This window comes from Neolamprologus brichardi, chromosome 1, assembly GCF_056152115.1.
Source record: "Neolamprologus brichardi isolate AB-2024 chromosome 1, ASM5615211v1, whole genome shotgun sequence".
NCBI lineage: Eukaryota > Metazoa > Chordata > Actinopteri > Cichliformes > Cichlidae > Neolamprologus > Neolamprologus brichardi.
In genome coordinates, this window is record NC_142104.1 from 17,925,793 (window position 1) to 17,951,964 (window position 26,172).

The window sequence follows — 26,172 nt, forward strand, 5'->3', positions numbered from 1 at the left end:
GATTTAGTAAACATTTAAGATACGTCTACTTATGATCGTCGCGAATCGCTATTAATCTGTTACTTGTGGACGGTAGAAGCTGCCTAGGTAACCATCTTCCATATTTACTACCGGGTCAGCAGCGGCAGCGTGTGCTTTCATTGGTAGTTTTTCAGTCGTTCGCGTGGAAGCTAAGAAAATGTTATCTCAGGTCCCGCTCACTTCGCGTCGCTGAAAGTCATTCACTTTCTATGGACTCCGGTCGCTACGTCGCTTCCAGTGTTGTCCCGCGCGGAAGACGACGGTTGATACCCCGGATATGACGTATGGCTATTACATTTTCGTATGCTGCGCGTAGTATCAGCTAGGCTAGCACATCAAAAACAAATAAACTCCATTAATAGTACGGATAGCCGCAGAGTAAATATTCGTTCTATACCGAGCCGTGGCATTTGACTTTTTATTCACAGCAGTGCCAACCTGTATCCACCGCGATGGTTCGGGCGCGTAGTAGTGTAGTTTGGAGTTTTTTCGAAAACAACGACTCACGGTCTGTCCGTTGTCTTCTCTGCGCTCGTCACTTGCTCAAAAAAGGTTGTGGTTCCACCACTGCTATGCTGAGACACCTGCGTGTGAAGCATCCCAACGAGCTCTCCACGAGAAGTAACGGACCCGGATCTAAACCTGGCCCCGGGGAAGACCAGCACCATCAGGCGGAAGGAGAGCAGTTCTGCTCCGGTACAGCTCGTCAAACCATCTAAAGTGAACCCCAGCTTTGTGGGGGACAGAAGTAGATATACTGTATAGTGTTTTAGAAAAAGGCCGCCAAAGGGTTAGGGTTAGTTAAGGGTGAAAACCATATTCTATGTGTATTGAGCAGTCACTAAGTATTATCATGTAGCAGAATGTTCACCACTTAAATGTAACTTTGTCTCTTTCTTCTTCAGTGGAAGTGGCACTGGAGGACGATGAGGGTGGCACCATCACCGCAGTACACACAACTGGAATCAGCTCTTCTTTGAATGACCTCCTTCCACAGGAGGGTCCATCAGAAATAATAACACAAATGGAGACAAGTGATGAGCGCCCTGTGAAACGATCGCGACATCGCAGCGTGATCTGGAAACACTTTGATTGCTTGGACAATCTGAACGCAGTTCGTTGTCGCATCTGCATGAAGAAGCTGGTCGAAAGTGGTGGCGTCAGCAACCTGCGGCGACACTTGTCCTCAAAACATCCTAAGGTGTACTCTGAGCTGTTATCCACCCAGCAGTACCCACCAACACCCTTAAACTCCTCACAAGACTCAAACACTAACCCTGAGTCCGATGAGGCCTTATGGGGGACAGAGCAGAGTGATGCTCTAGGTAAGCTGTTTGACAGCCATATTAAAATTTCACATCTACACAAACAAGAGATAACACCTTGCTTATCTTCCTCTTCAGTATCAAGGGAGGTAGCTAAAGTTCTGGATTGTTTTCCAGTGTTTTCTGTAATCAAGACAAAACTAGAGGGATGAAAACTCTATACCAGGGGTTTAGTTTTACAGTGTGATATTGATAGGAGATCTCCTGCCTGCCAAAAGTTCCTGTTTTTCCACTGTCCACTATAGAAATGTCTGGGGGTTTTGTCTGTTTGTTTGTTTTTCACTGTGTTTTCACAGTTTTAAAAATGATATTTTCTGCAAATTAACAAAAACTTTATAGTTTATAATTACAGGAACCTTTTATGTAATTTTACTGGTCTGGTCTGATCAAAGTGAATAGGCTATAAGCACTTTTCCACCCTTACGTACCAAAATTCTTAAACCTCTCACACATTAATTCATAGTACTATGCTGCTCCCTTCACTTCCACTCTGTTGCTTTGTCTGCAGTAGCTCTGTTGCCTTCAGACTTGATTATGCCATATTATAGTTTGATTTTTCCTTTCTAAGATCACTCGCTCTGCTCCCAGTGGACTTATATCTCTTTGTGATTGGTCAGATGCTGCCAGTGTCACACCTTTTCATGTATGTGGATCTATGAAAAGGAGAATAAAGAATCATTTGAAAGGATTTAGGCATTGATTATGCATATAATGTGGTCTCCTTTTTATCTGAGTGACCACTACACACAAACTTAAGTGGCTCAAATTTATAACACACAAACAGCTGTGCATCTACATCTGGAAAAATATGTGAACTGCTATAATGTGACTTCTTCTCTAAAGGCTACCTGCAGTCAGGTGTTCCAGTTAAGGACATGAGGTGTGAGTTGTGTGATTACAACTATGTTTTCTTTCTTTTCAGTGGAAGTCTTGTCGAAGGACAGAGACTCTGAGACGGTAACACTGGTGAATGAAACCGATAACAGTTTGGCTATCAACGGTATCTTAGACGCTTCCCACGGAAATCCAGCAGAACCTCAAACACACACAGAGGGGAGTGACGACCTTCCTGCAGGACGTCCACTACGCAGTACCATCTGGAGACACTTTGAGCGCTTGGACAGTCTGAACGCTGCTCGTTGCCGTATCTGCACGAAGAAGCTGAAGTGCGGGAAAAATAGCTCCAGTAATCTGCACCGACACATGTCAAAGAGACACCCAAACTTGCTGTCAGAGCAGGTGTCCAATGGGCTGCGTTTACCGGCGTTAAACTCATCTCAGGTCTCACATGCCAACAACAAGACGTCAGAGCAGAGACAGGCTCCAGGTAAGATTTTATAGCTCACAGCTGTTTCACTCAGTCTACAGGAATTGTTATGATACAAATCTCTCCCTCTAAATGCTTCACTCTGGGTCAGCCCTGCTTTTGGTCGCATGGTCCTGTTTCTCCATGTAAATGTGTTCAAAGTAATGTTCTCAATTAAGAGGAGGAATACACAAAATATATATATATATATATATATATATATATATATATATACACACACACACACACATATATGTGTGTATATATATATATTAGGGGTGCGACAATACTCGTATCGATATTGAACCATTCGATACAGTGCTTTCGGTTCGGTACGCATATGTATCGAACAATACAAAATTTTTAATTTATTTTATCAACTTTCCTTCTGACGGTGCTGTCTGTGTTGAGCGCTCAGTGGATCTGCGCTTGACAGTGCAGCCTAGGCGGAGTAGTCGAACGCAGATTCACTGAGCGCAGGGCAAGCTAGCTAGACAGAAGTTAAGCTCTCCTTGCAACATGGCAAATTGAACCTCCCCCACCCTCATTCAGATCTGGCGTTTGGAACTATTTTGGTTTTCATGTGACGTATGACCCTGAAGGTAAGCGCGTCATGGGCTAAAGTAAAACAGTATGTTGGATGTGCCAACAATGCTCAATTACATGGGTGGGAACTAGTGTGTTAGCGCAGTTAGCTCGTTAGGTGTTGACGCCGTCCAGCCCCAAGCACGGGGCGATCCGCTGTAGCTCGTTAACGGAGATTTGCCGTGTTGTGGCGTTAACGTCATTTCAACGAGATTTACGCTGACAGCACTAGTGGGAACACAACGAATATGACTGCACATTTACTCCGACATCATCCTAGTGCAAAGACAAGTGGAAGCAGACAAAAACAACAAGCACGCATGCTACAAACTTTACCCAAGTCATTTAGACAGCCGTTAGCACATGATTCTCCTTATGGGAACCTGATATGTTTAATATGCTGCTGAGAATATAGCCCAGAAGAAGTGTATAGTATAGCTATTTTTTTGGAAAGAGACATTTCTCTGTAATAAACTCTCTTTTCCAAAGATGAGTGATTCCTCAATCAGATACAGGGCTCGCAAAATCGCTAGCCCGACGTCCCGGGGCTAGCGATTTTTCCAGTCGGGCTACCAAAATCTATCTCTGCCCTGCCCGTCGGGCTATCATAGGAAGGAAAAATATATGTCAATGCTTTTGCATTCTTTCAGAAATGTAGCTGGGTAATTATGTCATTGGCATCGGTGAGCCACTGTCAATATGTGACACATTGAAATCGCGTTTGAATTTGCGCTTGTTTTTTTGCTTTCACTTTGCAATCGCGCGAACTGTGTATAGAGAGCGACAGTACTGATTGGTGAGTGATGATAATTTGCACACCAATTCCTCTGACATCGTCTTATCAATCGTTAGCTTACTATGCAAACATGACAAGTGAAATCTCCCGCAGCAAGCTTAAACATGTGAGAGGTTGATCGCGCAGAGAATCACTGAGCGTTATGTGAGTGCCAGTGTAAAAGCAGCAGGATATATATTTTAGTTCTGCTGAGCCAAATAAGACAGGTCAGCGTGAAGAAGTGACAGCCAAAGAAAAGCTTACCACAAAACGGAAAAGTTATGACAAATCAGACTATGAGGCAAAAAGAAAGTGCAGCTTTATGGTTTCATGGACAAAAGAATTTCTGTGGCTGCAATATGACAAGCTAAATAACCAGGGGTGCACATAAGTGGTGCGCAGGCCCGCAGGCGCTGTCAAAATAAAAAACGCGCACAAGATAAGAAGTTGCAACGCGTGTTTGCATACATAAGATTTTCAGGAGGAGGACAGACATTTGTTTAGAACTCTTAAAGATGTCGAAGAAGCTCCTTTAAGCAATTACTGTGATGTTCCTCCACCTCAAAAGAAATGTCAGAAGGAGTCCGAACCACAAAAGAAGCGCGTATTCTCGGAAAAGTGGTTGCAGGAGCTGAGCTGGCTTCAAACAAATGATGAACGCACAGAGATGTGGTGCAGAATGTGCCGTGAAAATTTAATAAATGATAAATTAAAAAGGCATGAACATTTTTTTTGTATCGAAAAAATATCGAACCGTGACACCAAAGTATCGAACCGAACCGAACCGTGAATTTTGTGTATCGTTGCACCCCTAATATATATATATGTGTGTGTGTATATATGTGTGTGTGTGTGTGTGTATATATGTGTATATGTATATGTATGAATGTAATGTGCCATTGCTCACACTCTGAACCGAAGAGAAAGGAAGAAAAGAACAGGCAGACCGAAAGGGCTCGTGCTGATGCAGCCACTACTCTGTCTGCACTCCCTACTCTTTGGTTTAGAGCAATTTCCTTTTTACAAGACTGAAGTGACATAGTCATTACTCCAAATTATGGCACAATATGATATATAAATCTATATTTTGAGGACTTATTTTTTTGTTCTTTTTTTCTTTGCTTTAAATGTTTATCTGTTCCAAATACCTGTTATAACTCCCTCTGATTAAGAATAATCTGTAGCAGCCCTTAAAAAAGACACCTCAGTCCTGTTTTCCAGGTTTCCACTGTGCTGGAGGCTGTAATGAGCCTAAACCTGAGTCCTTCTCCTCTTGCAGGTGCGTTGAAGATGTCTGAAGGAGAAAAGCGTACGCTCAAGAGGGAGAGAGAGCTGATAGAAGCTCTGAGGAGAACGCAGAAGGAGGAGGCTCGGACTCTGGAGCATCAGAGGGAGCTGCTGGAGAAGCTGCGTGCAGCTAGTGCCAGAGAGGCGGCAGCAGAGAGGGAGCAAATCGAGTCTCTGAGGAAAGCACAGCAGGAAGAAGCCAACGACTTAAGTAGACAGCAAGAGGAGCTGCAGAAGGAAAAGGAAGAACTACAGAAGAAATGGGAAGAGCTCCAGCAGGAAAGAGAAGAGCTCCTGCTGTTTTCCAGAGAGCAGCAAGTCTCTTGATTTTAACTTTGATGAATGCAGCCAGCATTGCTTAAAACACAAAATGCTCTGAATTTGTTTTAGTAAAATATGAAAATTTGAAAACAATAGGTGTGCAGTGGTTTGTTTGGTTTTTTTTGTTACGGCTTCATCCTGGTATTTAATCCAGAACCCCATCTCACCTTGCAAAGCCACAAAAACAACTTTCAGTTAACTTTTCCCTTTAAAGATACCAAGAATATCATATAGATCAGATATAAAAATATGTTTTTAATACCATAGTAGGTGGGGATGATCTGCCAATGGCTTTCCAGGACAATATACAATAATGGTGGTGACGTGTGCTGGTCTATGCATTACATTTAACCCTCTACCATAAACTATTATCAAGTTAATACAGAAATTTTCTTTTTTTCATTAAGCAAACTTGAGAGCCACAAAACTGCTTTTGTTCATTCACATTTTTAGCAAATAGTTAGATGTTATTAAAAATGTATACTTGGTTAAATAAATCTTGGTTTATGCTTGTACATCATCTCATATGCGTCTGTAAACATTTATACACCTATTTCCTTCCATAGTTTTAGCCCCATACGGTCTCTCCGTTCACTGAGAAGTGTTGCAGCAGCGCCCTCTAGGGGACCAGTTTCGGTGCTGTGGGTTTGTGAGCATGCGTGGTGGTACGTGAAAAGTTTCTCCCCGAGTAACAGTTGTCAGGCACTTGTGTAAAAATGCTGACCTATCCTCACCACTAACAGACTTTAATATGTAATAAAATGTATATATTTATATTATTCTTGGTTAAATATAACGTTGTCGACACGGTTATGATTTTAAGACGAGTTCGTCTTCTCTAAAGACCCGATAATAATGCGCCGAAACGCTGCCTGGCAGACTAATCACGGGGAATAGTAACAAAAGGATGACGTTGGCTTCTGTGTCCTGTTCCGGTGGCGGAAGATGGCTGACGGTGGACCCATAACAGCGAGAAGATGCGACTCCAGCTCTCTGTCCTCTGTGAGTATGGACACCATCTCTGCCCTGACGGAGCTGGAGGACCTGGAGAAAATTTACCAGCAGCTCTGCGAGGAGGAGGTTCGTACCAATGGCCGCTGACGGTGGTTTGTTTGCGGCACACAGGTGCTGTCGTCATCCACGTAAACTTAACAGGCGCTCCTCCTCAAACCGCTGCTGAGAAGGATGTCTGCTTTAATAGATATTCACAAAAACAGCAAGCTTTAATAATAGTTGACTGTCATCAGTAGGAATGCAGTCATGCACCGTGTCACTTCATATTTATTGTTTTTCCTGTTGAATCACCGTGGATCGCCTTCTTCCTGCTATCAGTTGTTTCCCAGTATTTGTTGTCGCTTCGTTTTCTCATTAAGTTTTACTGTGTTTATATTCAACAAGCTCCTACTTACATAAATAACCCCTTTACCGCCTTTTAGAGGTGGGCAGATCGATCCAAATATCTAGTATCGATTCCAACACTAATATTGATATTGGATCGATACTTGCTACACCAGCATATTTCCTGCGTTCTTCGCACCCATCAGATAAAAACCAGACTTTCGAGAAACACATGTCCTTAAGTCAAATACAGCCAATCAGCAATGTAAATATGGAAGATGGGAAATGATAACATGAAAACACTCTACAGTGTTTGTCTCATCAGTCATGGTATATGATGACAGAGATGGACCAATTTACCCTTAAGTAGACCTAAATATACAGTGTATTGTCTGAATGTTGCGGGAGAAACTGAGACTCATCAGACGAGGCAGCGTTGTTCCAGTGTTCTGTGTTCCAGTTTTGGTGATACTGACAGGACTGCTGTTGTAGGTTCTTCTTCAAGTGATTATTTCAGTTACTGTTGCCTTCCCATCAGCTTAAAGCCCATTCTCCTTTGACCTCTGGAATCGGCAAGGTATTTTCTCCCAGCGATCTGCTGCTCACTGGATATTTCCTGTTCTTCAAACCAATCTCTGTAAACTTTAGAGATGGTTATGTGGAAAAATCTCAGTACATCTGTACTTTCTGTAATACTCATACCTGTCTGACACCAACAACCATCCCATGCTGAAAATAACTTAATTCACCTTTTGTCCCCATTCTGATAGTCATTTGAACTTAATTAGGTTGTCTTAGTTACATCTACATGACTAGATGAACTGATTAAATATATATTAAATATTTGGATAAATGAGCAGTTGTACCTAATGAAGTGTGGATAAAGTAATGTGAGTTGTGGGAACTCTATAAAGAAAAAAATGGTGTTTGTTTTGTGTTTATTGCAGAAGGAGGTAGAAACAGAGCTGGACAGACTGGTAGGGCAGGAGGGGGCCATTCACACCAAAATGCTGGCACTACACAGGATGGGGTACACACAAAATCAGCTGCTGGTCTAAAGTATTTAAATGCTAATCTGTAATGTGTTGTACTGAGAAAAAAAATGCTTTCTCTCTTTGCTCTGCAGACCCAACCTCCAGCTGATTGGAGGAGATGCCAGCCAGCTGTCGGGCATGATCACTTTTACCTGCAGCCTGGCTGAAAACGTCAGCCGTAAAGTACGACAACTAGACCTGGCAAAGGTGAGCATGCATACATTTTAAAGCACCTCCATCAGACCCGCTCAAAATCAGCAGTTTTTTGTTTTGCTTTTTTTTTTTTTTTTTTTGCTTTTTGGCACTATAACTTGCGAATTTAAAACCAGCAAATTTGTGCCTTTGAAGTACGTAAAACATAGTATTTTCTTTACCGTACTTCTTACAGGTTTTGGAGACCTTGTAACTTTATAAGGACAGGAGATGGCTTCATGAAATTTACAACCATCTTTGAACGTCAGTAAAAGATGTTAGCATGTGAAAGGTCTCCTTTTAGGCCATCATTTTGATACCAGGTTCATTTTCTAGGCGTGACTCCTTCTGGGTCAAAACAGCTTTGATTTCTGAACATGTATCTCATTTGATTTCCCTCAGACGCGGCTATATAACGTCATCCAGCGTGCCGATGATATCCTCGACCTGAAATTCTGCACAGACGGGGTGCAGACAGCTCTGCGTAATGAAGATTACGAACAGGCTGCTGCTCACATCCATCGATACCTGTCTCTGGACCAGTCCGTTATCGAGCTGAGCAGGCAGGGAGAAGAAAGTATGGAGCCTCTTGTTCTACATCAGCGTGCGATCTTAAACTGCAGGCTTAGGGTTAATTAAGCAAATGGAAAATGCAGTTACAGTTGATTTAAAAAATAAAGCTCCATATAGCAGTTAAAGTCATTACATTAAGGTTTGAGTAAGTGCCACAAAGATACACTAACACTACCATTTCATCACGTCTCGTCTGCACAGGCAGCGCTGTGGACGCCAGTCTGGTCCTACTGCAGGAAGCAGAGCAGAAACTAAAGGTCATTGTTGCAGAGAAGCTTGATGAAGCCGTAGCAGCAGTCGACCTGGCACAGGTGGAAAGGTTTTTCAAGATCTTCCCTCTTCTTGGCCTCCACCAGCAAGGCCTCGCTCGATTTGGCCAGTATCTCTGCAGTCAGGTCAGTAATGAAAACAAGTCCTTTATATTTGCTCCTTTAACTTAAAGAAAGCTGAATCTCATTAATCACAAACCACTTAAACATAAAGAGAGATCCGTGCATGCTGGCTGGTTCCGTGTGTGTGGATGAAAATTAGGGGTGATGTGGATCCAGATTTGGCTTAATGGGGACATTACAATTCAGCGGTGATAGCACATTGGTAGTCCATGAGAGAGTGTCCAAAGTATGTGGAACAGCTGGTCAATGGGCCACTCTTCATCTGTCAGCCAGCCAAGAAGAGAAGTTGTAACGTTCAGAGCTGAAGTGAAACCGAGAGTTAAAAACAGAGAAAAGTGTGACTGCAGCCGCTGTTTGTGCTTTTCATGCTGTATTTTTTAATCTTTGGTGTTTGTTTCTCGCTGTTCTCGTTCCCGATGATTTTCACTGCTGCTCCCTTCAGTGTTCCAGCCCGCTTTCCAACCAGTGGTTGAAAACGCCTGTCTGCAAGGCTCTCCATAAGCAAACAGACAGCAGTAGCACAAAATTAAGCATAACTCATCATAGGTGGTGACCCTAACTGTGGTCTTATGCTATTATGTGTTATTTATGCATCATAAATTTCTTTTCTATTTTTCCTAAAATGTTTTGCTTTTCTTCAAAGGATAGGTTTGGGGTTGGGTTCTTCACCAATGATCAGTTAAAGGTTGTCTGGTTTACTGATGAAGGTCACCTGCCAGCAAACCAGAATGGGTTCACTGGTGGGGATTTTACTTTGTTGTGAACACAGACAGCTGCAGAGACTACAGACGTACAGTCATTGTAATGTAACACATGTGTAATTGGTGTTGTTGTAGTGTAGTCCACATGGATGCGGTTATTAAAAAAAAAAACACAGATCACCATCAGGTGACGATATTTACGTCACTGACCTACTAGTCAGGGGCCTGTGAGCCACTTCTTCTAGGTGTGGCTTTTACCGCCCAGCCATAAAAGGCAGAGCGGGCGAGCAGTGTGGACACCTAAGATTGTGAGTGTGATAACTTGGGAACATGCCGATGTTTTGAAATTGATACCACAGACTCTGTAACCTTGACGTCAAAGTGAAGGTTAGCGGTCAGGTTTTCAGAAGAGCTTGTGAATGCGTTAACTCGTGAAGAAACTCGCCTATGATTTTAAAATCGATACCAAAGATGTGTCTACTTAGAAGGCTGAGGGATAGGAGTGGCATCACCGGTATGTTTTTGTTTTTCTTTTAATGCTTTCTTTTCTTAGTTTTTCCTTGATTTGTTGCTACTGCTTGTACACCTGAAGCACAAGTGGTCACACATTGATTCTAAATGTGAGGATGCTTATCTGTTTATTAGGTTTAATACATAAAGATTTATATTTTTAACATAGCAGCTTAGTTTGAGTGACATGAGGGCAGTTGTGGCTGTAATAGTGGCCTTATTTGAGGTGCATATTTTCTTTTTGTCTCCTATTTATGTATTTCATCACACTTGTAATTTCAGTTTATCCTGATTTGAGTCATGTATTTTAGTCTGCTACAATATGTCATTTGGATTCACACACTCTCACACAGCTTGCCTCCAAAGCTGAGGAGAACCTGCTGCTAGCGACTGGAGTAGATCTGGGTGAGAAGAGAGCTCTGCTGATATTTGCAGACACGCTAACGCTGCTGCTGGAAGGTGAGAAAACACAGACTGTGCGTGTCTGCCTGAATTCCCCTTTGCATGCTCTCTCCACCCGTGTGCTGGTTTGGGTTCACAGGTATCGCTCGCGTTGTGGAGACCCATCAGCCAATAGTAGAGACGTACTACGGTCCAGGCCATTTGTACACGCTCATCACTCACCTGCAGCAGGAATGTGATCGCCAGGCCCAGAAAATAGTTGACAGGTTCATCCAGCAGAGAGGATACCACACCAAGGTGCGTGTGAGACGCCGGCGCTGCATCGCATGGTTGCTTTCACTGCGTCCCTGACCCGGCTGTGACCTTGAATCTGCTCTTTAGTTTCAGGTCGTCCAAAGCAGCATGATGAAGAGTGTTCCAGGGGAGAGGATCGAGCCAAGGTGCGTGTGTTTGCCTGAGCGGGATGCTGCATTTCCTACATGTTTGAGGGTTTATATTTTCGTTTATACCTCGTCCTTCCACAAACAGGGAGCTGGATCCCGTCCTGGCAGAAGTCACTCTGATGAACGCGAGGGCGGAGCTCTACTTGCGCTTTCTACGTCGCCGCGTGATGGCCGACTTTGAAGTTGGGGACGCTCAGAGCATCACGCAGGGTAGCTTCATGTGTGATTTTCTTTTTTCTTCTTTAAATTGAAATGTGATTGTAAAGAAGTGTGCAGTTGAAAATGTGTGTTTTCCCCTCCGTGTTTAAACACACAGAGCATCAGCAGAACGTGGAGAAGCTGCTGAAACACTGCCTGCTGAGCACAACGATGCAGGAGCTGATTGGTTATTACATTCCCATGGAAGAGTACTACATGAGAGAGTCTGTCAACAAGGTCAGCTGAGTGCAGTGTTATTTCTGTACTTCAAAGACTCAGTTCACTCATCGAAGACTGTTTATGTGTCCGCTGCACTGACACAAACGTGAAAAGGTTGTGTAACATTTCTGTGGATGTGCAGGGAGCTGTACATGTCGAGTCTGAGGTTAAAAAAAAAAGAGCTTAAATTCTGCAGGTCACCCTCATCTCTGCTTCAGGCTACATTAGCTGCTGATAGTATAATGCACTCAGATGACAGACCAAACTGTGGTGGTCATGTTGCATCATGGGTAATGTACACATCTGTTTTAGAAAGGGAAAGAGAATACGAGGGATAAAAAAGGCAGCTGGCTGGTTTTACGTGCAAATTTATCAGCATTTTCTTACTTGAATTTATCTGTGATTTCACTGCAAACATTAAAAATTGCTTAGATTACCTCAGAGATTCCCAAAGTGTGGCCTGCAGCCCCCTAGTGGGTTGTGAAGGTATTGCCAAAGGTTAATTGGCAATAAATACAGAGTGTGTCAAAAAGATTTATCCAATTTCAAAAGGTTGTATTTTTTTAAAGCAGTAAAGCAGTGGACATTTGAAATTTAAACATTTTATTTTAAAATTTAACACCATCTGCTTCTTGGGGTTTGTGTTTTTGTTGGGGGTTTTAAAGCTATCGTCACTCCTGAGCAAATGCTTTGCTTCTCTCTTGAAAAAGGTTTACAGCTTTCCCTAGTGGAACAGTTCAGAGCATACATATTTCCTTCATCAGGGTTTCTTAACCTTTTCCCTGCACTTTACAATGCCCAAAAACTTCACACATCAGCTGTTTCTCATTTATGATTAGTGATGAAAAAAAGGCTCGGCGGTGCTCATGTAATACAAAAAAACAGGTCAGCCGGATAGATCAGCAATTTCCTGTTTGTTTACTTTTCCTGAAACAGTTATGTGCATTAATTTAACGTAGTTTTACTCCACATTTATCCCCTGGTTGTCCACCCTGGCCGTGCAGAAGCTCTGTGCCTTACATAGAAAAATGAGGACATTTCAGCATATGCTAATTATAAATAGACAGACTGATTCTCATTCAGTCGTGTCCTGAATGTGACAGTAACTTTACATGTGTTTGACTCGCAGGTCTGGCAATGAAATGGCTATAGTGACATTTTTAAAAACCAAATGTAATATTTGTAGACAAGATCTGAATATACTCCAAACATGCATCCAAAAAGGTAACTCTTTAACACCCGAGTATCAAACAGGATGCCTGACTTATAAATCAAATATTTCTCATGTTTCTGAAACAGTTTAAAGTTTCTCTCTAGCCCAAACTTGTAGAAGAGCAACGGTAACGACAGCAATACCTTGTGAATGCTTGTGCTACTGTATAATAAAGTCAAGTTGCTCATGTCAAGCTCATTTTACATCGGAGGCAACATACACTTCAATCTTAGATGGGGGCGGACAAGTAAAAATACCCTTTCTGTCACTATAAAAATGTGTTAACTACACATTAAATCCCTAAGATATCTAAGATATCTCAATATGAATACAAAAATATAACAAATATAATATTAGAAAAAGTGCCATTTCATCTTTAGATCTAATTTTTCTACTTTTTAAAAAAGAAAAAATGCGTTTGAGTAAATGAAAGAAATCTGTCAGCACCACTCTTTGGGTTTACATTTATAAGAAAATTCTGGTAGCTCATCGCCCAGACTGTCCTGTAATTATAAAGTTTTTGTTAATTCCCTGAAAACCTCCTGCTTTTATTACTTATGCACACATTTGAAACAAAAACCGTTTGCATATTATACAGTGAAAAAAAGAGTAACTTTCTGTCATTTTATTGTTTGTGTGTTACCTTATTACTGTAGTATAAAGTAACTTTACGTTTTTCAAAGCCCCTGATTTATTCCTTACCATGTTATTAACTCCTCTGCTCCCCCAGGCTGTTGCTATGGACACATACGAAAAGGGACAGCTGACCAGCAGCATGGTGGACGACTGTTTCTACATTGTGAAAAAGTGCATCAGCAGAGCTTTATCGAGTTCCAGCATCGACTGCCTCTGTGCGATGATCAACCACGCCAACTCCGTGCTGGAGTCTGACTTCAGGTCGCTCGCTCATTTTCTACCTCTTTAAAATCCTGGTTTTGTTTGGTTTTACACATTTATTACATTGACATGTGCCCCTTTCCTGCCTCAATGCCTCTTCTCACCCGTCAGGGAGGTGTTGTATAACAAGCTGCGGCAGGGCTTCCCAGCTACAACACTGCAGGACATCCAGCGTGGTGTCAGCAGCGCGGTCAGTCTAATGCAGAGCAGCTTACAGCAGGGCAAGTTCAACACGCTTGGCATCGAGAGCACCGAAGACGCCAAGGCTGCGTTCCTGGTGAGATGGCTCGACACAGAAATACTTGCCTCACTCGTAGAGCAGTTCCTTATAAATCTTTGTCAGACTGTAAGATAAATGAATCACTCACATCTGCTGTATAAGCCCTTTAAAAAAGAGCTCAGCAGTAATTTAAAGGAGGAATCGAATGAATGAGCTAAGTGAGTAGCTCTTTAATTTTTAAAATGGCTCTTTGTTAAAACAAGAGCGACTTCAAAACCCTTTTTAATATCATTATAAATTGAAATTAAGAAACACTTAAAGGCTTATAACTACCAGCTGAGGCAGGAGATGTTAAAATATCTCATCTCCAGCAGATTATAGTTTTAAAGCAGGACTGAGTCACGCTGGCTGTAAGAATCATTCGCCCTCGTCCCCCACTCAGGTGACCCTGAATAACGTCGAGGTGTGCAGTGAGAACATCACAACTTTAAAGAGGAACCTGGAGGTGGGTTTGTGCCACAGCTCTTCCTTTCTCCTGTTCATCGTGTTATTTTTATTTTTCTCCCCAGAAATAAAAAAAAATGTAAATTTTCTTTCCGGTCAGAATGACTGCTCCAAGTTGTTCAGTCAGGGGGTCGGCTCTGGAGAGCAAGCCAAGATTGAGAGCTGTTTGTCCGACCTTGTCAGCACGTCCACAAAGTTCAAAGATCTATTACAGGTTGGACGTGCACGCAGACACACACACACACCACATGCTTGTCTGCACAGACTTGTATATTTTCTTAATTGGAGTGGGAGCCTCAGGATGGAGAACTGTTGTTAGACCAGAGAGCGCCGTGGAGGGAGAGCTCTTATTTATTTAACAAGTCACAGGAGATCTAGAAGCGCAGCTTTAATGAGATCTTTTAATAAAGCCCTGTTTTCGAGGAGGTGCGTGTCGTTGTTGTGTAACCCCGGGGATACTCCGGGCGTGGCTGCCTGACATCCGGCTCCAATGAAGCAGATCGCACCTGCTCCACACGGTGCTTATGATTCCAGAAAATGCACAGAAACAAGTTTTTGCTTCGTGTTGGCGCTGGAGAAGCCAAAGACTGGAACAGCGTAGAGCACCCAGTCAGTTACTAAAATAACAGACCTCGTGCTCCCGGGGTATCCCAGTATCCCGTGAAAACATGACAAACCCACAACCCGTGTGCTTCCAGAATAAAGAGAAATGGAAAGAACTAAGAATTTATTTATTTATTTTTTAAGGTCAGGTATTTGTCTTTGGTTTTCTTTCACAGGAGGGTCTGACGGAGCTAAACACAACAGCCATAAAGCCTCAGGTCAAACCCTGGATCAGCAGCTTCCTGTCCATCTCACATAACATAGAGGAGGTAACGCTTTCACCTTTCTGCACACGAATAAATCAGAGGTTACAGAACGTCTTGCTGCAACTGTCTGCATCCCTCACAGGAGGAGTTTAATGACTATGAAGCTAATGACCCCTGGGTGCAGCAGCTCATCGTCAACTTGGAGCAGCTGATGACAGAGTTTAAGGTGTCTTTTAAGATTTGACTTTGTGTTTACCGGCTAAAGATACTCTTCCTCACTGTTTAGTAAACTTCTCTTCTCGTCTTCCAATCTGAACTCCCCGCCAGATGGCCCTCTCCCCGGTCATCTACGACACGCTGACCAGCCTGATGACCAGTCTGATAGCTATTGAAATGGAGAAGACGGTCCTCAAATGCTCGTTCAGCAGGGTGAGGCGCTTAGCTTGGCCACTGGGTGGCAGCGAGCTGCTTGTGCGTCACGTCACTGACACTCCCTTGAAGAAAGGCCTCCAATAATTTATTAATGAGTTCAGAAAGGCCTGTAGCAGAGGGTGCTTCCTTCTGGCACGGCAGCTTCTTCCTATTTTTGTGCAGCATGTTTTTACATAACCTCTAAATAAATTATGACACAATGTAGAACATATAGTCCTAAAAAAGAAAGTTGCCGTGTACGTGAAACGCACCCACAGACATTATTTTTGACTTTTCTGTTGTAGCTCGGGGGGCTCCAGTTCGATAAAGAGCTCCGGTCTCTCGTGGCGTACCTCACAACCGTGACAACGTGGACCATCAGAGACAAGTTCGCTCGCCTCACACAGATGGCCACCATTCTCAACCTTGAGCGGGTAATTTAGACTGTTTTAGAAACACACACACCATTTATGGGGGCTTAGCACCAGTGATGGATTGTAACTAGCAATGTTTTTGCTATTGGGAAATATCTATGTGACAGCTTTAGCTGCTATCCATCCATTCTCTTCCGCTTATCCAATTTAGGGTCGCAGGGGGGCTAAAGCCTATCCCAGCTGTCATAGGGTGAGAGGCGGGGTACACCTTTAGCAGGACACCTTTAGCTACGAGTTTCTTTCATTAACCTGGCTTTAGCCTACCTGATACAGCAATGAAATGTGGCCTGCTGGCTTAAATGCAGGAGTTTTTTCCCCTGTATAAGTCAATTTTTGATATTTCTTTCCCCATAGAAGTCCCCAGTCAGTATCACGTTGTCAACTGGGATTTCTTTTATTCTTTTTGTCTCATAGCATGTTTAGAAGAAAAATGGGCTCATGTGGCTTCCACAGAGTGTGGACCACTCATGCTCTCTGTCATACTGTTTTAGAGTGTTTTTTCCAGCTCACAAGTACCAAAAATAACCAACTAAAGTTACTATTACTTTACGGATTTCTTCTGCAGGTAACTGAGATCTTGGATTACTGGGGCACTAATTCAGGTCCCCTGACGTGGCGACTGACGCCGGCAGAGGTGCGTCAGGTCCTGGCGCTCCGCATCGACTTCCGAAGCGAGGACATCAAGAGGCTGCGGCTGTAACCCTCTGGTGTGCGGGTGCCTTCGATTGCTGTGAGACTTTTCACTGCAGAACTCTGTTTGCATTTCTGTGGAGTACGGACAAGCTGAGGATTTCTTTTTATCTGAATTAGTTGGGGGGGGGGGGGGTTCAGACCTTCTGCTCTTCACCCCTGACTGATGACAGTCTATATCATTATAGCCGGGCTTTTATGGGGCAGGGATTTTGACGAATTTGATAGGAATTAACTGTAAAATATGAGAACGTTCTGTTAAATGTTTAATTAAAAGCGTGACTGTGTAATTATATCTCAGTGGGAGTTTAACCTGTAACTGGCTCTGAGAAACGAGGACACACTGGGACTGAGGAGCGGCGCTCTGCGGCTCTCGGTGAAACAGAGCAGTAATGAACATCGTACCCATTAAACTGACAGAAGCAGGTCAGACAGCTGATCCAGCCTAGTCATTCAATATATGAATAGCTCCTTGTCTGCAGCGATGGAACACTTTTAACCTAATAAATCGAGAGCTGCTGTGCGACGCCTCTGATCCCCCGCCATCCGCCACATTTCACCGAGTGCTGCTCCGCTGCTGCGCAGGACCTGCTCCCAATCTTTTATACATATTTCTGACACTAAATACAAAGCTGTGCTCACCAGTCGATGAAGCATTAAAAGTGGTCCACTCTCATAATGTTCAGCCTAATTTCCCGGTCTAACCTTAGTTCTCGGCACAGGTTAAAGCAGGTCAGCGTTTGTTTAAAGTTTTGTTTTTTCCTGAGCAGCGTTGCAACCGTGACGGTCTCGTTTTTTGTTTTCCTTTCAGTCCTGTGTAATCAGACTCAGACAAACACAGGGATAGTTAGGAAAAGTGTGGCTTTAATGTAAACACAACATTCGATTGGCTCAGCACAAACATTCCACATGAGAGCAACCAATAAACTACTGAATAGGATGAGGGGTGCAGCACAAAAACATTCACAGTAAAAAAAAAAGAAAAAAAAAATCTGGTATAATCATAATATATATATACAGTACGGTGCTTTTTTTAAGGTGAAAATGGAGATATGAGGGTTGATATGTGATGACTAGAGAGTATACGGGGGTGGGAAGATGAATTTCTGGGTGCATGGGTGAAAATGGAGAGCTGTTTTTTTTTTTGTTTGTTTGTTTTTGTTTTTTTCCTTCTCTGTGAAAAGAGAAACATGACAGAAGAAAGAGGAGAGAAGGAGAGGGGAGTGGTGGGATAATGGTTCCCTCCTCACTGATCAGGGGAGGGGAGGTGAGGAGGAGGAGGGAGTGGGGGAAGAAAAACTTGACTCCCCAGATAGAGGCTGCCTCAAATGAAATTGTTCTCCTCGTGCAGTCTTCTATTTCTACACAGATTCACATCGAAGGGTCACGCACCACACGGAGAACAAGATGTCATCGGAGGGCTGATTTCTACCCTCTGAACCGAAGGCGGGAATCGGTGCACCCCAGTTATTTTGTGACAGGAAATAAATAAGGTGGCATGGGATTTCAGGAGGTAGGAGGAGGCATGTTGGGCGTGAGGCTTAAATAAATAAATCATTCACTGATAATAAAATGTTATATCTGTTGGTTAAATAATAGAGTCGATATAATGAGCTATGATTTCTGATCCTATTCCCCTAACTGTCGTTCTCAGATGGTTGGCACCGATATTTTTTCAAGAGATATCATTGGCTGTTAGGTATTTCCTCAGGCTACAGGAGGCCAGTGCTGATGGGCAGCCACTCTGAACAGAGGGATCCTCTCTTCTAATCGTGATTAAAGTAAAAGAGAAAACCGAGAGTGGAACAGACCTGGGGGGCTACTCCGTCATGTGCGCGTCTGAAGGAAAGTTTAAATAAGCCTCCTTCTTTTCCATCCACAGCCCTCAGCCACAAGTACAGCACCTCCCTGACATCCCCATCGTCATCTCCACACACAACAGCAGCTCTTCAAACGGCGCACCAGAGGCTGTATTCAGTAAAGAGGTGTGCCTTGAGACTTGCACTTAAAAACAAAAATGCCCACAAATTCTGGGGACAATATTCCACGTTGTGCTTAACCCAAAAAAAAAAAAAAAAAGCACGCTCCTCGCATTACGTTTCAAGCTCCGGCTGAATAAACCCCTGGTGCCGCCGCTTCTGACCCTCCCGGTTGTTGACACGGTCATAGACGAAACAGCAAACATTCAGCTCAAAAACACATTTTGAAAAAAAAAAAAAGAGACAAAAACAGGTTTTTTTTTATACTGAAATCAAAATAAGAGGAAGAGGAACAAATCATGGCAATAATCCAGTGTGGTGTCTGACGGCAGCTCTTTGGGTCCGTTTGGACGTGTAGAATTACATATTTATGTGTTTAAGTATCATCAAAATTATCATTATTAACACCTCATACACTCCATGACAACCTCTGTGCTTGGCCAGGCCTCAGTATAAGCCACACCCTCTAAGGTTGTTTGCAATAATGATGTCGGTGACGGCATCAAACACTACCTGGATGTTTCCCGTGTCTGTGGCACAGGTCAGGTGACAGTAGATCTCCTTGTTTGGAGAGCGGTTCTTACTCTCAAACTGAACCTGAATATATGCAGTAGCGTCTTCGTAAGTGTTAGCACCTGGAGAGAAAACAGCAGAGGGCGATTAAAGCGCGTCGCTTTGCTCAGGAAGCCGCTCCGACTGAGGGCGCGGGACTCACCTGTGTATTCTGGAAAACAGATCGTCAGCGGGGACTTCTTTATCTTCTCAGCAAACAGATCCTTCTTGTTGAGGAAGAGGATGATGGAGGTGTCGATGAAGAACTTGTTGTTGCAGATGGAATCGAAGAGCATGAGTGATTCGTGCATGCGGTTCTGCGGAAAGAACAAGTAAAACAATGAGGGGAGTCTAATAAAACACAGGCCCAAAGGACACAGGCCCGGTCTGAGCCCAGAAAAACCCTGATAAACTAAATCGCAGTCCCAGCTTTAATGATTGTTTAATTGCTTCTGTTATAAAACAGAACAAACACACATTTTACAGGATTATTATTATTCCTGTTAACTCAGCCGAGGCACTTGGCAAATATGCATGTGTGGGGGTTTTCCGTCACAGAGGCCTTTTAGAGCGGTTTTAGCCAAACACAAAGAGAAATCACCAGCCTTGTCACATTTTTTAACCACTTTTGCTCATCTTAGTCTGATTTTTTCTTTTTTTGCACTTGAAACGGTTGGAAGTCACAGGGAAAGGCATAGAGTTCTGTCAAGTATGGTAACAAAAGTATTAAGCCAGGGGGAAAAAAAACTGTGTGTCAAATTTATATTGAAGAAGAAACGATAAATAAATGAATAAGAAGTGTTTTTTTCTTAAAATTTAAAGTCTGAGAATGGAATGAGGTGGTGTGTGGACTGTACATCCTACCTCTGAGACAAATTGAGATTGCATAAATACATATTTTTATACAAACACGTGGCAAAAAAAACTTGCCATGAAATCTTCAAGTTAATTGGACGACTTCTAAGTTTTATTGGATTAGCGTCAGTGGAGGGATTCAGGCACACTTACAGTTGTTTCATCTTCATGGAGCACCTGGTCGTACCCACTCAGAGCGACGCAAAAGATGATGGCCGTCACATCTTCGAAGCAGTGGATCCATTTCTTCCTCTCTGACCTCTGACCTCCCACGTCAAAAAGCCTGGAAAAGGGCGGGGGGTGTCAATACAGAGCGGGAGCAGAAAATCTTTGAACTTCGAGCAGGAGCGGCTTCCTACCTGAAGTGGAGGTTTTTGAAGGTGAAGTGGGTTTCGACGATACCAGTGGTCTTCACACGGGTTCTCAGGATGTCCTGCTCTGTGGGCTGGTAGTCTGCCGCACCAATTCGGTCTAAACTGTCCAGATAGCTGATGAAGGAAGACAGGAAAAGCAGTGGATAAAAATGGTGGATTTTTTGTTTGTTTTTTTTTCCTTTTGTAGTCTTTTTGCTCGACTCACTATTTAGCCGAATCATTAAGCTGGTATTCTCGAGCACGGTTGAAGCACTCCTGAGTCCCGGCGTCAGCCCATAAACGCTTCATAGCGCTGAGGAGCTCTGCAGAGTACGGCTCTGTGTCCTCCATACGACTGACCACATCACAAACCAGCTTAGCATCGGCCTGCACGAGCACATTTCATTAGATCAGGGAAGAGCAACTAAATTATATCAGTATATTTATTATTCATCATCTGTCAAAGCTGTATATATGGGGCTTTTTAAATATGATAAATCAAAATGCACATCTGTTCCTCTAAATGGATGCTACAAAGAAGTTGAAAAGTACACTAGATAAAACTGCTGCATCCAGTCCTTAAATCAAAACCCAAAGATGCTGTGAACTACATGAGACCAAAATTCGAGGTTATTTTGTTAAAATTGCAGCTTCTGAAGAGCTGAAGGGTGAAGGTAAGACTAACTTTTCGATCCTTGTCTCCAAACTCAATGCCCAGTGAGTCCATGGCTCGAAGGATGGCTGCCAAGCTCTGGATGGTGTTGCTGTAGACCACAGGCTTGTACTGCTTCACATCATCCCCAGAAAAGCCATCTTCATGGATAATCCTGCACAAGTACAGAGATATTAAAGAGGGAAAAGTCAGACTAGTCCGTATGCTAATGCACAGCTAAATAACTGCCTTTTCACAATAAAAGTTCTGCCTCTGTGTGTGCGCACGTGTGTGAGGTGGTTACTGTCTTATCATGCTCTCTCCCGTGTTCCTACCATCTCTGCCTTAAATCCATCTTTAAGTGTGTGTGTATAGTGTGTATAATGAGGCAGAAATTGATCACACACTCCGTCTGTGATCTGTAATTGGGCAGTAATGCGATATTTATAATTTATGATGGGAAATGGGGTGGAATCAGTCAGAGCACCAATCAATCACACAGTTAAACTCCTCTATAATCCGGGTAGCATTAAATCATCCATCAGGACATCCTCACCCCCTGGCTTGATCGATAAAATGTCAGGTGCATCCTCCTGAAAACTGACCCGCAATCCACTCCTTAAAGCGGGCACCCCGTTCCCTCGCTTGTCATCAGCAATTGATATTTGATTTGGGGGGTGGGGTGGTAAATATGGGATGACGGTTTTAATATATTCATCTCATTAGTGCACATTACGAAAAGATGTTTCACGACAGGGAGATCAGCCTCACGCCCTGAATCTCCACCACCATCATAAAAATTAACAGTCGTGTGAAATAAAACATTAACCCAGAGGGAAACAGGAGCAGAGGTGCCATCTAAAGCTGATAGGAATTATACCCGTCGATTAATCGCTCATGCAGTGAGTATTTCCAAAGTGAAAATACTCAAAATACAATTACGGATAAAAGAAAAGCACCATTCAATCATCAGAATAAGTTCCTGACAATTAACTAATTGGTGAAGCTCTAAGGTAACTGTGACTATTGATCAATCCTACAAGGATGTGTGTGTGCACAAAATGCTTATAATGACAAAAAACCTGCATAATAATAACTATTCTGACTGAACGAGATACAGGGAAGTGGATAGTTGTTATAAAATTATGAAATTATTAAAAATTATTAAGAATTCAAAGCACTAGTTGAAGGTATATGCTACTAATAAAGACCAATCACAGAGTGTGACAGTGGAAATGTATATAAATAGACATGCCTGACATTTCTGCAGCTGCAACTGACTGCCGTGGCAAGTGCTACATCAATCTATCGATGAAGCTGCTCCTTGTTTAATTCACTCAGTCCATGTGGAAAATCTACTCTGGTGTGTATGTCTGTGCTGCACTTTTCTGGCTCTACTAAGGCTTTTCAAACATTTCCTGTTGCCTCTCTTTTACAAACTGGCTAGAGTGAAATTGCAACACTGCCTAAATACCAACCTGCAAGATGATGAGTTGGCAAATCAAAATAAGGGCATGCAACCTGAGCTCTCCAATACCTAAACTTTATTACTCATGATGTGTGTGTGTGTGTGTGTGTGTGTGTGTGTGTGGTAAAAACCCATCCATCTGCTGCTTGCTTGGGCTGAAGGAAGCTCTGAAAGTGTTTGTAAACACTATCTGGCCCAGTGTGTGGAGTTCAGGGAAGAGTGGTGAGTTATGGGCAATCAGAGACCGCAAGGAGGGTAATGAGGTGAAGGGAAGAGGCATAGAGGGAGGGCGCAGTCGGTGCAGTTGCAGGAAGGAGACAGAGATGTTTCACAGGACAGAATAAGCAGAACAGCGTGGCTTTTTCATGCTAAAACATCGAGAAACTTAACTAAGAGGGTTAGAGGAGATGACAACTGTGATTTAAAACATCAAAGAGTGATTTAGCTCAGACAGGGGGAGGTTTAGATGCTGTTTTAGAAGCCATATTTCTGCGTAAATCGGCTTTATGGGCAAAGTACTCCCGGCGATATCGGGCACTTAAAGCCATTAAGATTAAAAGCAGAGGTATTCACTAATGGACCTGTAGTCCTCACTGTAATTCACACACACACGCTCGCGCGCGCACGCACACACTCGCATACGGAGAAACAACACCCACACCTCCCCAGTCGCACACTCCCTGTAGTCAAGCCAAAGCCTCGTTAACTACATTTCAGCACCCCGGCGGTGAACAGCACCCTGGGACGCACCGGTGTGGCCTCCGCAGCCTCACTGTCGGTCTACAGGAGGTGCTCGAGTCACCGGCACTCCTCCTGGGCTATACGGCCTCTCGAAACATGGCGGCTCAACCTGCCTTAGCCCATATAGGGGAGGCAGGCGCAATCTCGGGCCTTTCACTCTCGATGTGTGTAAGAGGGTCGAAATAAGGCCCCGAAAAAATTAAAATTAACGGACACTTACTTCATCTGCTTGACGATGGTGCTTTTGCCGGACTCTCCGCCGCCTGTAAAGAGGGGAGGAGGGCAAGAGTGAGAGCCGGCAAAGAAATCAGTACCACGGAGAGCACCTCCGCCCCATGCAGTCCCACCAAAAGAGGTAGACCGAGCCGAGGAGACGAAGCCCCGCGGCCGGGGCGGCTCTGATCTTACCGAGCAGGAGGAGTTTGACGTCCTTTGCGGCGACCAGCCCGTCCTCTTTCAGGTTTTTCTCGATGGCCTTGCTCCGGTCCAGAGCGGCGCGCTCCTCGGCGCTCAGCGTACATCCCATGTTTCCAGGCGAATGAGCAATCCCGTCGTCTCCCCGGTCCGCCCTGTCCCTCGCCGACTCTCTGTCACTGCGTTGTCTCGCTCGCGCTCTCCTCCCGCGCGGTCTGCTACAGCATTAGGCCCGGATTGAGGGCGAAACGGAGCCGGGATCCCGAAAAGGTCTTTTCTCCGTGACTGTGAGTCTCTGGCTCCGTCCCCTCTATCAGAGGGGGTTGAGAAGGGGGGGTGGGAGGTGGGGTCGTTGTGCTCGAGCCTGCGGGGTTGGGGTTGTTGTTAGGTGGGGAGGGGGGGGTCTCGAGCGCGCGCTCTCTCTCTTTTTCTCTCGCTCTACAGGGCGGCGCTGATGGTGATGATGGCAGCGAGCGCGAGCGATTTCATCGTATCTTTTTTTCACGAAAGCAGGCAGGAGGGGCGCTAGAGGATGAGGGAGGGGAGGAGGAGGAGGGAAAGCTGCGCGAGACTCACCTAACGCGGACAATCTGGCTGACGTCAGAGCAGCCGAGCTCTAATCACGTCCGATGAAAGATTATTCAAACGAAAGAGCCGTTTAAATGGCAAACGTCGCCCCCGTGTCTCGTGGCATCAGTGGAAATCGTGCAGTGATGGGAACGTTAAAACGCCCCAACGCGGTCACCGTCTATTCCCTGGGACAAGCATGACGTGCGATTATGTCAACAGCATAAATAGGCCTGACCTTGTGATCCCGGCGAGCGAGTTTACTGTGTAAAAGTACTACAGTGATTTTTAAATAACGTTGTTTTAGGAGTTAAATACAAATTCCGTGTATCCTATGCACAGGTATGCTATATAACGTCTGCCGTTGGGTAACTAACGGTGTAAAGCAGCACAATCGCAGTCACACATACAACCACTAGCATAAACAACTGTTTACGAATGCAAATATAACACTTTAATTTTTTTAAATCTTACATTTAAGATCTTAAGCTCATTAAAAGCTGCATGAGGAAAAATGTGAAGAACAAAAATTCCCAAATTAATGTGGTGAAAGGTACAAAAAAACCCTCTCAGAAACAGGGAAGTGGTCAAAAGTTTACATCCACTCATCATAGGTACAAATGTCACTGTAATATGGGGCTTTTAATTATTGTTTTTGTAACTGTTCTTTTTCTAGGGTGGAGTAATTGTACAGGATACATCTTTAATGACTTTAAAAGACTAATTTGGCGAATATACACCCCAATAATTGCTTTAATGTCCCTTAGCAAGTTGCAACCAGATGCTTTTAGTAGCCAACAAAAAACTTTTGGCATAATTCTGTCTGTATACTCAGCCATTATCCTTAGCAGAATTGGTAGAGTTCATTTGAATTAATATGGTGTCCTGGTATGGACCTGAGTTTTCAGCATAATCCACAAATTTTAAGTAGGGTTGAGGTCAAGGCTTTGGAAAAACTATTCCAGAAATTTAATGCTAGCCTGCTTTATCAACTTTCTAGCTGCTGTCCTTGAGGTGAAGTTGAACAATTTGGAGGTAATCGCCTTTTACATTATTCCATTTATTTAGTGAAATGTACCAGTACCAGTGGCAGCAAAACAGCCCCAAAACACGATGCTGCCATCACCATGCTGACATATGGAACAGTGTTCTACAGTGAAAGCCTCACCTCCTCCAAACATACCTCTTGTGATCAGAGCAGGGACTTTTTTTTTTTCTTGGTCAGCACCCTTTCAGTCCGTGACAATGTAAAACTGGCTTCACTGTGGACAGAGACCCTGTTGTTACAGAAGTTTTCAGTTCATGGCAGGCATGAGTCCTTGTGGCTCCCAGGTTGTTCCTGAACATCCTAAACAATTTCCTCTCATCTGAGGGTGACAGTTTGAGTCTTCTGCCAGATTTTGGTAAAGTGAGGACATATCAGAATAACTTGTACTTATGTACAATAGTTTGAACTCATGATCTTGCAATCTGCAGTTGTTTAAAACTGGCTCCAAGAGACCTTCCTAACTTGTGTGTCTACAAGTCTCCTTCTTAGATCTTCATTGAGTTCCTAGGTCTTTCCTTGGAGTACTGGTCAGCCCAATGAGTGCTGTTAAACAAATCCTTTTGCCAGCAAAGAAAAACTACCAGTTGTAGTTAATCATAATCACTAAGGGGAATGAACGGTGGTGTTGTCAGTTTTTAAGACATTGTAGAACCTTTAGCACCCTCTATTTAAAGTTTTAAGTCAGTGTTTGTACATATTTGAATCTGTATGATTGTGACTCATTCTTAGCACCAAATTCTTGT

The 26,172-nt window shown here is 43.5% G+C and overlaps 3 protein-coding genes across 3 annotated transcripts; 2 read left to right on the forward strand and 1 right to left on the reverse strand.

Annotated features, from left to right (window-relative positions):
• The first annotated feature begins 109 nt into the window (after positions 1-109).
• On the forward strand, positions 110-6,110 carry LOC102777769 (uncharacterized). The gene is made up of 4 exons (XM_006780045.3): positions 110-717; positions 927-1,346; positions 2,269-2,673; positions 5,292-6,110. Exons 1-4 carry the CDS (start codon positions 474-476, stop codon positions 5,624-5,626), a joined length of 1,404 nt encoding a protein of 467 aa, XP_006780108.1. The 5' UTR covers positions 110-473; the 3' UTR covers positions 5,627-6,110.
• Positions 6,111-6,479: 369 nt separating this feature from the next.
• On the forward strand, positions 6,480-17,662 carry cog4 (component of oligomeric golgi complex 4). Its single transcript, XM_006780048.3, has 19 exons — positions 6,480-6,700; positions 7,906-7,988; positions 8,085-8,199; positions 8,587-8,761; positions 8,959-9,152; positions 10,714-10,819; positions 10,902-11,059; positions 11,144-11,202; positions 11,291-11,415; positions 11,522-11,640; positions 13,566-13,732; positions 13,844-14,009; positions 14,395-14,457; positions 14,557-14,670; positions 15,236-15,328; positions 15,408-15,491; positions 15,593-15,694; positions 15,982-16,110; positions 16,676-17,662. Exons 1-19 carry the CDS (start codon positions 6,566-6,568, stop codon positions 16,808-16,810), a joined length of 2,322 nt encoding a protein of 773 aa, XP_006780111.2. The 5' UTR covers positions 6,480-6,565; the 3' UTR covers positions 16,811-17,662.
• gnao1b (guanine nucleotide binding protein (G protein), alpha activating activity polypeptide O, b) lies at positions 17,645-24,551 on the reverse strand. Its single transcript, XM_006780050.3, has 8 exons — positions 23,809-24,551; positions 23,621-23,663; positions 21,225-21,366; positions 20,766-20,926; positions 20,546-20,674; positions 20,340-20,469; positions 19,495-19,648; positions 17,645-19,414 (listed from the first exon to the last, which is right to left on the reverse strand). The coding sequence occupies exons 1-8, from the start codon at positions 23,924-23,926 to the stop codon at positions 19,227-19,229; spliced, it is 1,065 nt and encodes a 354-aa protein (XP_006780113.1). The 5' UTR covers positions 23,927-24,551; the 3' UTR covers positions 17,645-19,226.
• Positions 24,552-26,172: the final 1,621 nt, after the last annotated feature.